At 43.5% G+C, this 13,348-nt stretch overlaps 1 protein-coding gene across 1 annotated transcript in view; it reads left to right on the top strand.

The window, feature by feature from the left end:
* The window catches only part of Ppp1r21 (protein phosphatase 1, regulatory subunit 21), a 59,842-nt gene that overhangs the window by 10,201 nt on the left and 36,293 nt on the right, over positions 1 to 13,348 (top strand). The window contains exons 5-11 of the mRNA XM_013517520.1: positions 1,067 to 1,231; positions 1,375 to 1,433; positions 2,729 to 2,823; positions 6,247 to 6,299; positions 6,964 to 7,113; positions 12,650 to 12,751; positions 12,839 to 12,927. Of these exons, the coding sequence (XP_013372974.1) occupies positions 1,067 to 1,231; positions 1,375 to 1,433; positions 2,729 to 2,823; positions 6,247 to 6,299; positions 6,964 to 7,113; positions 12,650 to 12,751; positions 12,839 to 12,927 (713 nt within the window). The remainder of the gene's footprint in view (positions 1 to 1,066; positions 1,232 to 1,374; positions 1,434 to 2,728; positions 2,824 to 6,246; positions 6,300 to 6,963; positions 7,114 to 12,649; positions 12,752 to 12,838; positions 12,928 to 13,348) is intronic.

Genomic DNA, 13,348 nt, shown 5'->3' on the forward strand with positions numbered 1-13,348 from the left:
TAGTGGTGCAGCAAAAGCAGCTGCTTTTTCTCGGTCTCTTTGTTTTCTCTCCTTGGCCTCCTCCTCATCATGGCTATAGAATACTGAGGATAGACCGTACAGTCTTTGAGAGTGTTTTGTATACCTAGCTCTGGAACAGAGCCTCACTTAGGAGCATCACTCAGTATATGTGGAATGTGGAAAAGTTAATGCCGTGGAGTAGTGTTTCCCCACTGCTATTGGAATGCTCTGAACCGCTGAGCGTGTTGTAAGAGTTGTAGTGTGGTGTGTCAGAGTTTACCTCCTGATGGTATATTTTTGCCAGATGGTGGGAAATTAGTATGTACTAATTTTTAGTCTTGGAAAAAAATCTCTAAAAGCTGAACTTTGGACCTCCATGTATTTTGTGTCTAAGTATTACTAATTTTTAATTAGTATTAGGCCCTCATTAAGGGAGCAAGCTTTGGCTGTTTTGGGAATAGCACTTATGTGATTATTTCATTGTGGAAATTAGCTGAGTAGACGAGTTACACCCTGGCAGTTGAACACTATGTGTGCTGAAAAATATTTGAAGTGAAAATCCATGAGATGACGAGGAAGGCGGTAAGGCTCTGAAGTAAGTTACCTGTGTTTAAATGTCATTTCTGTGATAGTTTAACTGTGAGATGCTAGACCAGTTATGTAACCCTTTCGGGCTTCAGGTTCCACCTTGCAAAGGAGAGATAGGAGTAGTACTGCCCCCACCAGCACTAGTGGGTGTGCCTCTAATCCTAGCACTTGGGGTGCTGAGGCAGGAGCATCACAAGTTCAAGTCCCACCTGGACAACCTAGTGAGACCCTGACTCCAGAAGTAAAAACGCTAAGGGAATAGCTGTATGTTGACGACCCTGGTGTCAGTCTCCATACTGTCAGAAAACATGAGAAAAGGACCCCGTCCTGCGTGTTGAGACTGAAGGAGCTTGAGCCTGTGGGGTTTGCGCGGTGAGCAGATGAGCCGTGAGGGAGCTGCGCGGTGACTGTCTCCACCCTCGGCTCTCGGCTCTGTGTATTTGGGTGTGTGAAAGGGCACATGGTCTCGTCTTCGCAGTTCTTCGAAGCCGATGAGCAGCACAAGCATGTGGAAGCAGAGCTGAGGAGCCGGCTGGCTGCCCTGGAGACAGAAGCGGCCCAGCACCAAGCCGTGGTGGATGGCCTGACCCGGAAGTACATGGAAACCATCGAGAAGCTGCAGAACGACAAGGCTAAGCTGGAAGTAAGGCCCCAGTGTGGCGGTATATTGTTAACACGCAGCGTCAGCTGCAGTGCAGCGCTAGCGGTTGGGGTGGGCTTGCTGCCTGCACGTCTCCGAGGCGTGCTCTTGTCTGTCACCTGAGTGGCTACTTTTCTTTTCCCCAGGTGAAGTCTCAGTCGCTAGAAAAGGAGGCCAAGGAATGCCGACTCCGAACAGAAGAATGGTACGTGGAAACGTGACTTCCAAGGGGCCCTGATGTAAGAACCCGAAGCCTGGATTTTTTTTTGCAACCCCTCTGTCCTAGCTGGAGAGCATCTGAGTTGAGGAGGTGGGAGTGGGTCTCCTCCAGGGTTCTTGTCACCTCTGGGGCCCAGCGTGCTTGGTGGGATGTTCACACAGTAGTCCTGGCCACAGGCCTTTTGGGGTCTGGGGTGTTCTGGGGCTCCCTACTGGGCACTGCGTACTTCCTGTTTCAAACTACCCTTAAAATGCTGGGTGTGGTGGCACACGCCTGTAATCGCAGCACTCGGGAGGCTGAGGCAGCAGGATCACTGTGAGTTCCAGGCCTCCTGGGCTACAAAGTGTGTTCAAGGCCAGCCTGAGCTGCATAGTGAAACCGTGTCTCAAAAAGGCAAAACACCCACAAAAAACAACAAAAAAAATATCCTTAAGAAGAGGACCTTCTGGTAGTCCTGGGTAGGAAAGCTGAGTTATAATCATTGCACTAAGCTTTTTATGGTGCATTTTGCATAAAACAAATGCTGTAATTTAGATTACTAATTCTTTTTTGTTTGTTTATGTTTTTGAGACAGGGTCTTGGTATGTAGTCCATGCTGGCCTTGAACTTACTGTGTAAGCCACCCCGGCTGGTGATCCTTTTGCCTCAGCCTCTCAAGTGCTAGAATTACAGGCGTGTGTCCCCATGCCCCCCTAGCTGAGATTACTAATTCTTTAAAGTCTTACTTACAGTGTGTGCCAACATACTATAATGTTTACTTGGCCTTTTAAGGTTTTAATAGTATCAGTGACATTAATTTTTTCATTTCAGTTGCTTTAGTGGAATTACATGCATTTCTTTAGTGTGTACCTGTGTTCATAATTGAATCGAAATAGAAATTATCAGGTTTTGAGCTCAAGGCAAAAAAAACAGGTTTAATATTTTAAAAATCACTTTATAGTGATATATGAGTAAACATTTATATGTTATAAAAAAAAATTCATGGTTTTGAAGTGGCTATGAGATTACTGTGCTCTGTGGGAAATAAACTCAGTGTTGCATAAGATGCTGAGAACGTGATAAACTCTCCTGGAATTCCACGTTGTCCTACAGAGTCTCAGTGCTTTGGAGTGGAGGGATGGTGTTCTGTTCTCATCATCTGTTGGCAAGTGTCTGCCACGAAGGTCCCAGATGTTAGGCTCAGAGCAGAAGGCCTGATACCAGCAGTTGAGGAAACAAGTGAATGGGCTTTAATTCACTGCCTGGTTGGTGATAATGTGGTCTTGTGTTTTTTCTTACAGTCAATTACAGTTAAAGAATCTTCATGAAGATTTGTCAGGTAGATTAGAGGAATCGTTATCAATCATCAATGAAAAAGTCCCTTTCAATGATACAAGTAGGTATTGTGTAAACTTTTCCATTACTTGCCACTTTGAACCTTTTTCCGGTAGCCAGCTGGTTAAAAAATTTCTAACCTGTTCGCAAAATATTAGCCCAACAGAGGGCTACTTTCCTTTTGTTCTTTCAGTTAGCTTTGACTCTCCTATTTCATAGATTTTACGTTACCTGGTGATTACTCCAAAGCCAGTCTTCCTGGCTAAAACCCATAAAGATAGGCTTTGCTTATATTTATCACATCCTAAGGTAGAAACCAACTTGCATATAACGTGGTTGCATATTTGTAGAAGCAAAGTTGTTCATGGTGGGACGGACTGGCAGTGGTCTGGATGTTTGCCTGATCTTGGTCAGTTGGTCCCCAGTGATGCTAGGATCAGGCTTGGGTAAACCCTGCATCCTGTTCATCCTGGGGGTGGTGTGGTAACTTACACACCCAAGAGTGATAAAAAGAACATTTAAAAAAAACTAAAACAATACCTTACATGTGTAACAGATGTCAAATTTGTAACCTTTAGAGAATTAAGTCATAACCTGGAAAACAAATATTTAATTGTTGAAGGTTTTTTTTGAGACAGGATCTCACTATGTAGTTCAGGCTAGCTTTGAACTCACTTTGTAGCCCAAGCTGGCCTTGAACTCACAGCAGCCCTCCTGCCTTAGCTTCCTGAGTGCTGGGATTATAGGCGTGCGCCACCACACATGGCTAATTGTTGGATTTTGGAACTTATCTTTCAATTAATACACATTTCCTTTTTCTTTAGTCATGACTGTAATTCATTTTTTACTTCCCATAAATTTTTCTTAGGGAACACATGAAAAAAAAACAAGAGGAAAGAGAAGAAACCATAGGAAAATAGCAATTTGATTTAACATTAAAATTAGGACATGTCTTAATTATATACAAACCTAAATTCCCCTTGGGAAACACAGATGTTTGTAGCTTCTACATTAATTTAAGTGGCCCTTGCATACTTTGATTGATTCCCTGGTTTACAAACCGTGGCATTTCATTTTTCCATTAACCCTTGCATCATGTAGTCATCACGTTTTAATAACTTCCTTCTGAACCGCTTTTGGGTTTATCCTCCTTTTCCCCTACTAGTTACTAGCTTGGTTTAAGTCCTTAACATGTCACATTGTAGGTTACTACTCCAAAACACATAGAGATTTTTGCTGCGTACCCAGGCAGCCTCGGGGATGCAAAACTTTGGAAGACAAAAATCTGTGTCCTCAAGGAACGTGTGGTCTAGTAGGGCAGAGGTAGGTGTAGAACTGTCTGTATAGGAAATGCAGACCCAGACTGTGCCATAGAGAAGTGCTTGGGGCTCAGGGAAGGAGACATTGTTCTGGTGGCCATCTGGGCGGCCTCCCCAGGGAGGTGTGTGTGGAGCCGGGTCTGTGTCCCGGGCCTGGGCCTTGTTGGGAGGAGAGGGGGAGGATCAGCCAGGGAGCTGCCTGGAGTGTGGTGTGTGAGATGTGCGATGAGAGGGGCCGTCCTGGAGCCGGACAGCAGACCAGGTGGCGTGGGACGTGGAGGGCAGGGGCAGGAGAGCTCTGATTGGGTGGGTGGGGCTGGGTCCTAGAGTTCTGGCTAAGGTCCTGGGACTTCATTCGCAAAAATCAGGTTACTGGGGAAGCTTGTCCTGAGGAGTGTGTACTCGTGTGGGTAATCCAGCAGTAGGGTGCACCCCGTCTTGGGGTGGGAGGAGGAGGCCAAGACTTTTGTGGCCATGGTCCTTGTGTGCCAAGTAGGAGATTTGAGCCTGGGTTGTTACAGGGGTGCAGAAGATCTTGGGAGGAGAAAGAAGAGCCTGGGCCTTTTAGCAAGGCCTGGGAGAGCAAGGAGGTAGTGAAGGGGGAAGATGGCAGTACAGCTGACAGAAATTGTCTCAGTTTTGTTGTTGCTGGGACAAAATACCAGACATGCACCAGTTAAGGGAGGAAGGGATTATTCAGTTCATAGTAGCTGGCTCGAAGGTGGGTGGCACTGCAGAGGAGCATTGCTGAGGAGAAACAGTTCATGGTGTGGCAGGCAGAAGGCAGCATAGCAGCAGCAACAGTAGCAGCAAGCCTGCTTTCTTTCAGTCCTTTTATATTTCATCCTGGCTACAAGCCTACTGATTGGTGCTACTCACACCCAGGATGGGCTTCTATTACCCACACCCACCCTTCATCCCAGTATCACACACCCTTATCCAACTTCACACACCCTTGATCCAGCCACCTCCCATAAGTCCTACCAATGAGTGTGTGAGGCTTTAGGGTTGGGAACATCTAGACACAGGCCATGACAGAAATAAAAAGTGCATGTATTAGTCAGCTTCCTGTCATAGCAAAAATCTTGTTGGAATAACGCACCAGGCGAGGGGCAGGGGCCAGGCTCCAAGAGGCCTGGTAGCAGCAGGAAGTGTTGGGAGAGGATGGAGAGGAAGCTGAGTGCATAGCCAGGTCCGTAGCATTGGAGACAGGAGCGAGCCCAGGACCTGTCAGAATCTGGTGGTGCTGGTGTTGTCGTGGTGGGGGGTGTGGGCAGAGGAGAGCAGGTTTGAGTGGCTGAGGTGGGAAGTAGAGAGGAGTGGAGGTGAAGATCATTGAAATGAGGCTGGAAGGAGGATGGGGCCAGGCATTAGGAAGGTGTCAGAGGCTGAGGGCAGCTTCCGGTGCAGCGAGGACTGAGGGGTGGAGAAGCGTCCCTGGATAGCTGGGGTGAGTCACGGATCAGCAGCAGCAGATGGTGACAGTTTCCGAACATTATAGTGTTAGGGAAACTGATATTTTGGAGGATTAATGTAGTGGCCCCGTGGGTGGTTATTTTAGGTGGGAGAATGGTTGATTACAGTGAGAACATTATGAGCCTTTCTAAGTAAACTTGGTAGACCCCAAAGAAGTATTTGAAATGATTTCTCTGAAATGGAAACATAGGAAACATGTGTTTTCTTGTCCTGAAATTTAAAAAAAATTTTGAAAGTATTATTTTATGTGAGAAACCACTGGTTTCATATAAATTCCATAATTCTCTTGTACTATGAATGTGTATTTGCTGTTGTTGTTGTGGGTGGTTTTTCACTTGCTGTGCTGTTCAGGCTGGCCTTAAACTCAGTACGGAGCCCATCCTGGCCTTGAACTTGTGACCCTCCTGCCACAGCCTCTGAAGTGCTGGGATTATAGGCGTGCGCTACCATGCCTGGCTTTGAATGTACGGAGCCCATCCTGGCCTTGAACTTGTGACCCTCCTGCCACAGCCTCTGAAGTGCTGGGATTATAGGCGTGCGCTACCATGCCTGGCTTTGAATGTAGTTTTGATCTTTTTAAATTTTCGTATAAATCTGATTTTGCTATAGAGCACTCATTATTTTGGATGTAAGCTGTGTTTCTGTGAATGTAAACGAGAGACCTAATGGCCATCATTTCTGTTTTGTAGAGTACAGTCAGTATAATGCTCTCAATGTTCCGCTCCACAATAGAAGACATCAGGTAAAGGATGAAACTCTTGCTTTTGTGTTCAGCCACATTGTGTCAAATTTTCCAGAAATAAGAATTAGTTGTTTGGGGGTGCGCAAAATCATTATTTTACTTTGTCATACATTCCTTTAAATTGTATAACTTGCCTTTTATTGAATTCATAACTCATACAGATGTTTGATGCCTCTGTTGTCTGATAACATTAGAACTCAGTTATGGGATGCATTGCTGTTTTGAATCATGCTTTTCTTTCGGGTTAGTGGACCTTGCCTTAAAGGTCTAGGTGAAGTGAGGAGGTGTGTTTGCCGAAACTGGGGGCTGTTTAGTGCTCTTCGGTAGGAGTACTGTATTGAATTCAAGTGGAGCCAGATGTGGTGGTGTGTGCCTGTAATCCCTGTGCTTGGAAGGCTAAGGCAGGAGAGTTGTCATGAGTTAGAGGCCAGCCTAGGCTGCATAATGAATTCAAGACCAGCCTAAATTACATAGCGAGACCCTGTCTCAATCAATCAGTCAGTCAGTCAGTCAACTAAAATGAAAATTCAGGTGGGAGCAAATGAATTGTGAGGCATAATTACACTGGAATTCAAGTATTGTCTCCAGAAGCAGACTTAATAACGTTGATTTTAGAATAATAACTTGATGGTTGACTTCAACTGTATACTTTTCATTTTTAAAGCTAAAGATGCGAGATATTGCCGGGCAGGCCCTGGCTTTTGTTCAAGATCTCGTGACCGCCCTTCTGAACTTTCATACCTACACAGAACAGAGGATTCAGATTTTTCCTGTTGATTCTGCCATAGATACTATATCACCGTTGAATCAGAAGGTAAATTTAACTCAGCATACTTTTTGTTGCCCTGAACCAGTAGAGTTATTTTTAGACTAGTTCTGTGCATCAGCTGGGAACTGTGGTGGACAAGAAAAAATCTGTAAGTCATAGTCTTTACCTTCAAAACAAAATATAGCAAAAATGGAGAGCTTTCAGAAAAATAAGCGCTAGGGAAGATGGTAGAAGAGCTCGTTGTGAACGAGTGGTGTGAGATCCTCAGGGAGGAGAGGGCGCTGTGCTGAGAGGTGCGTCTAGGAAGGGCTCTTTGGGGAGTTGGACAGGCCTTGGAGAAGGAGGGCGATCACACGGGGAACAGAGGGAGGGGAGACGGGACGGGAACAAAGTCAGGGAGGAGGAAAGCACTGGGGGAGGGGGAGGCTGAGGAGGGGGAGGTGAGCACACCTCCCGGTGAAGGGCGAACAAAGCCAGTGCCTCCTTGGGCAGGGCGGGGCGGACCCCCAGGCCCCTGCAGCTTTTGCCCAGGAGTGACTTAAGGAGAACAGCTGTTTTATTATTGGAAGGGTAATTTCCTGGCATTTTTCTCTCCCCTTGCGTAAACCGTCCTCACGGGCATGCTTATTACAGTAAATCCCCAACTTAGGAACGGTCGAGTTGCACACTTCCACACGTATACTATGTAAGACTCACTCTGTCAGCTTAAGAACGAATCTATCAATAAATATGATACACCATATTAACAGAGTCAAGGACAAAAACTGTATGATCATCTCAGTAGATGCAGAAAAAGCTTTTGACAAAGTCCAGCACCCATTCTATAGAAAATCGGAATAGATGGTCTTTATCTCAATCTGATAAAAGCCATCTATGACAAACCAACAGCCAACATCACACTAAATAGACAAAAATTGAAAGCTTTCACTCTAAAATAGGAATAAGACAAGGATGTTCACTGTCTCTGCTCTTATTCAATATAGTCCTGGAAGCTTTAGCCAGAGCAATTAGACAAGAGAAAGAAATAAAAGGAATAATGACAGGAAAGGAAGATAAATTATCATTATTTGCAGATGACATGATATTCTACGTAGAAGACCCCCAAATCACTAAAAAACTGCTAGATTTAATAAGCAAATTCAGTAGCATAGTTGGATACAAAGTCACTATTCAAAAATCAATAGCCTTCCTGTTCCTCTCTCTCACAGAGAGAAATTAGGGAGATGACACCTTTCGCAATAGCATCCAAAAAAATGAAATACCTAGGAATCAATCTAATGAAGGATGAAAAGACCTCTGCATTGAAAATCACAGTACTCTGAAAAAGGAGATTGAAGCGGATATCAGAAAATGTAAAGATATCCCTTGCTCTTGGGTATGAAGAACCAATTTAGTGAAAATGGTCATGCTGCCAAAACTGTTGTACAGATTTAATGCAATTCCAGTCAAAATTCCAATAGCATGTCTCACAGAATCAGAGAAAAAAATCCTAAAATTCATTTGGAACCAGAAGACCTAGAATAGCAAAGGCAATTTTGGGCAACAAAGGCAAGGCAGGGAGCATCACAATCCCTGCCTTGAAATTATACTGCAAAGCTACTGTGATTAAAGAAAACAAACACACAGTGTGATACTGTCAAAAAAACAGACCCAAAGATCAGTGGAACAGATTAGAAGATGCAGAAACAACCCCAGACATATTCAACCACCTTTCTTTGACAAAGGTGCCAAACACATTCATTGGAAGAAAGGCAGCCTTTTTAATAAATGGTGTTAGAAAAACTGGCTCTGCACATGCCAGAGATTAAAATTGGACCCATATCTTTCACCGTGTACTAAACTAAATTCAAAATAGATCAAAGATCTACATACTAAAACAGAAACATTAAATCTGATGGAAAATAGAATAGGTAAAACTCTTGAAGATATTGGTGTAGGTAGAGACTTCATGAATAAAACCCCGATCGCACAGGAAGTATTACAAAGAATCAACCACTGGGATCTCATCCTATTAAAAAGCTTTTGTACAGCAAGAGAAATCACCAACTGAGTGGAGAGACAACCCACAATGTGGGAAAAAATGTTTGCAGCTATTCCTCAAAGGATTACTGTCGAGAACATATACAGAACTCAAAAAAATCAGACCTCCCAAATTTAAAGACCTAATCCAAAAATAGGCATCTGAGATAAATATACATTTCTCAGATGAAGAAGTACAAACAGCAAATAAATATATGAAAAAATGTTCAACATCACTGGTCATTTGAGAGATGCAATTAAAACAACACTGAGATTCCATCTCATCCCAGAAAAAATGGCTATTATCAAAAAATCAGCCAATAACAAATGCTGGAGAGGCTGTGGGGAAAAAGGAACCCTTCTCCACTGTTGGTGGGAGTATAGACTGGTACAGCCACTGTTGAAATTGGTGTGGAGATTCTTTAAAAAACTAAGATTGGAGGACCTATTTGAGTGAGCTGTTCCCCTGCTGGGTATTTTCCCAGAGGAATTAAAAACATCGTACAGGGGCTGGGGATTTAGCTCAGCGGCAAAAGCGCTTGCCTGGCAAGCGCAAGGTCGTGAGTTCGGTTCCTGGTACTGGAGAAAAACCAAAAAAACTAAAAAAACAAACAAACAACAACAACAAAAAAAACAAAAACGTCGTACACAGTGATATATGTGCGCCCATGTTTATAGCAGCACAGTTTGTCATATCTAGAATTTGGAAACAACCCAAATGCCCACAACTGAGAAATGGATAAAAAAGCTATGGTATTTTTATACAATGGAGTATTACTCAGCTATAAAGAAATATAAACGCAAAGAGTTTTATAGGTAAATGGATGCAACTGGAGACCATACTCATAAGTGAAATAAATGGTCCCCACATGTGTAAACATCGTATTGTCTTCCTAGTGTAAGAATCTGAAAGAATAAATAAAACCCAAAATGTATAATAGATATGAACGGGAAAAAAATTGCTCAAAGGAAAGAACAACTGGGATGAGGGAAAGGACAAAAAGAAAGAAAGAAAGAAGGGAAAAATATATGTAGATGGAAGGATAACTGGGATAACTGTACTGCTGATGTCTATTGGTTTATTTGAAAGGAACAGTTAATGCTTAATTTTTTTTGACCAATTTTGCATGGTAGTATCTGGTAATCTGACCAACTAATTTGAAGACAATATGCAATATAACAACCATTGGTGAATTCCTCCCATCTTGTTTAGTGAAATTCTGTATTGCTTCTAATATTTTTTTGTTTTTATTTTTTATTCTCTTTAATGGTTTGATCAATCTTGCATTCTTACATCTGGTAATCTGAGCAACTTCCTTGAGGATAACAATATGTAATATAACAACCACTGTTAATTCGTATCATTTTGCTCTGAAACCCTGTATCATTTTTATTGTTTTTGCTTTGTTTTGTTTTTGTCTGTGTTGTTGATATTTTGCCATTGTTTTTTTATTATTGTCTTTAAAATAAAAAAAACCTGAAAAAAATTTAAAAAATAAAACAATAAAAAAAGAACAAGTCTGACATACGAACATTCTCCTGAAACAACTCGCTCATAAGTCGGGGATTTACTGTGCACAAAAGCCCTGTGTGGTGTGGCTGACCGTTGTCCTTCCTGTTGGTCTGGATCGGGAGTGAAATTGCTCGCCCGGTTGTGACTGGGAGCTGTTTCAGGGCTTGTGCGGCCTATCAAGGAAGGCATCGGAAGAGGTTTGGATGTGGCTTCCTGCAGTCCCTGTGCCTTTTTTGGCCTCATAGATTCTGCTCCCTTTGTCCCCACACCCAACCAGCTAATTCTAAAAAAGAGTTTAAGGTAGACTGCAAAATTTCATTGAGTGACAACATAAAATGAAGGTCAATAAGTGTGTTAGTTACATACTAAGATTCGACTTGGGCTGGGGGGTCTGCCCACTTATCGCCTGGCAGGTTGGTGCCGGCTGGTGGTGGGAAACCTGCGTTTGCCATTGTTGGTCCTCTCTGTGGGGCATGGGGCTCTTTGATGGGTGTCGTGATTTCAGGAGAGCAAGGTGGAAGCCACTGTGGTATGACACTGCCTGTGTGCCATCACTTCTGTCATCCTGTACTGGTCCCCCCCCCAGCCTCGAAGCAGTGTGAGAGGGTTGTACACGAGGTGGGGGATACTTGGGGACCCTTGGGCCATCTTGGAGACCAGCTGTCACTGGGAGGAAATTGAAGGGTCTTGCTGGCACGTGTCCAGTACTGTGGTCTGAAAGGAGTGATGCCACTGTCCTGCAGAATCTTACTCTTCTTCCCCAGGGGCTTTTCCATGGGGCAGTATTTCCAGGGCTTGAGTAGTGTTTGTGTTTACAGTTATTCAGAGCGCCTATTTGTGTTCAAAGGCTTAGACTCTGGAGTCAGACTTCTTGGGTGCCCAGGACAGTTTCGCCATGTTCTAGCTATGTATTGTCTCTGCGCTTCTCTTTCCTCATCTTAAATGGGGTAGAGTGCCTACTTCACAGCGATTCATGTCTGCATATTAGAGACGGTCTGTGTGAAGCACTGAGGTGAAGTAAAGCTCAGTAACAGCCAGCTCTTAGCACGCTCCCTAGGCCTTACGCGCGTGAAGTAGGAACATGGTTCTCAGCAGCTTTAGTCGGACTTTACAGAATTAAAATTAAACTTTGGGTCTTTAAATTCTCTTTAAATGTCACTGTGGAGAAAAGCTTTCAAACAACCTGCATAGGCAAAACATATTTCCTATAATACAAAAATATATTTTCTATTTAATATTGGCTGTTTGCCTATTAATGGAATTTTATTTTAGCTTGTCATTTTACACGCACAGGGCAAGAATCAAATGCGTTAAATGTGATTTGTTTGGAACACATTATTTTGAAGAATTCATACATTTCTCAATATTTTACCTTTGGTGCTTTGGGCTATGACAGGCCCTGTGTGATTTTTCTGAGATACTTCATAAATGAAAATTACCCTTTTGCTTCCAGCGTGTCTAGATGTCTGTACGGTTTTTTTTCTGTGAATCTTTTTTTTTTTTAGGTTTTTGTTTGTTTTCGATGCTGGGGATCGAACGAGTCTTTGCTCAGGCTAGCATGAGACCTTTCACATACTAAGGTGCCATTGCCGGTTAAAGAAGTTTTTATTCGTATTTTCATTCTGATAATTACCTTCTTGGGTTTGTTCATTTGAATATTGTATGCAATAGAAAGCTGTCCTCAAAAGACTGATTTTTAAAAACCGAGGTGTACAACGTGAAGTCTGTGTCGTACCCTCTTGGTTTTCAGGCCTTCTTCCTGGGACCCTCTGGAGAAGCGGGTGTCCTGGGAAGCGGCCTGCAGTGTCCCTGCCCGTTGCCCCTGAGCCTGGTGCGCAGTGTGTCCCCTCCTCCGCCGAGTCCATGTGGGCTGGGATAGGGACGGGGATGTTACCTGGGCTGTTGGAGGGGAGCATCTGGGTATGAGCCAGATTTCCCAGAAGTGTTTCCAGAATGATTTAGGTTTGTAACTCCGTTTGCTGACCTAGGGATCTGTTAATGTTTGTCATTTCCCAGTAAATTAACTCACAACCCTTTCCTCCTGTGTAGTTTTCCCAGTACCTTCATGAAAACGCGTCCTATGTCCGCCCTCTTGAGGAAGGGATGCTTCATTTGTTTGAAAGTATTACGGAAGACACTGTGACTGTCTTGGTAGGTGTACTCCTTGTTCGTTTCTGGAAAAGGGAGTTCTCCTTTGTCTGACAGCACTTTAACTGAGCAATTATTTTTCTTTTCCAGGAGACAACTGTGAAGTTGAAAACATTTTCAGAGCATTTAACTTCCTACATATGTTTCCTTAGGAAGATTCTTCCTTATCAGCTAAAAAGGTACTTCCGCTGGGGGTCAGGGAGTTTAGGAATATGAGTGAGCCCTGACTCACTCTGGAGTTAATCAAACTGTAACATTTGTCGCTTCCGCTTTGCCTGACCTCTTCGCTCCAGCCAGTTTGGAATTTATTAAAAAATGTGCTTGAGTAGCGTAAACTGGTAAGAAAATTGAGGCAGTACGGTGGTTCACACCCGTCATCCCAGCTACTTGGGAGGCTGAGCAGGAAGATCACAAGTTTGAGGCCAGCCCGGGTAACTTAGTGAGACTGTTTCAAAATAAAAAGAGCTGGGTTTGCAGCTCACTGATAGAGCATTTGCCTAAGCATGTGTGAGGCCCTGTATTCTAGCCTCAGTATGGAAAGAACAGGAAGGAAGGAAGGAAAGGAAAGGAGGGAGGGAGGGAAGGAGGAATAAATTGAAT

Source organism: Chinchilla lanigera, unplaced genomic scaffold (genome assembly GCF_000276665.1).
Source record: "Chinchilla lanigera isolate Chin_1 unplaced genomic scaffold, ChiLan1.0 scaffold00040, whole genome shotgun sequence".
NCBI classification, from domain to species: Eukaryota; Metazoa; Chordata; class Mammalia; order Rodentia; family Chinchillidae; genus Chinchilla; species Chinchilla lanigera.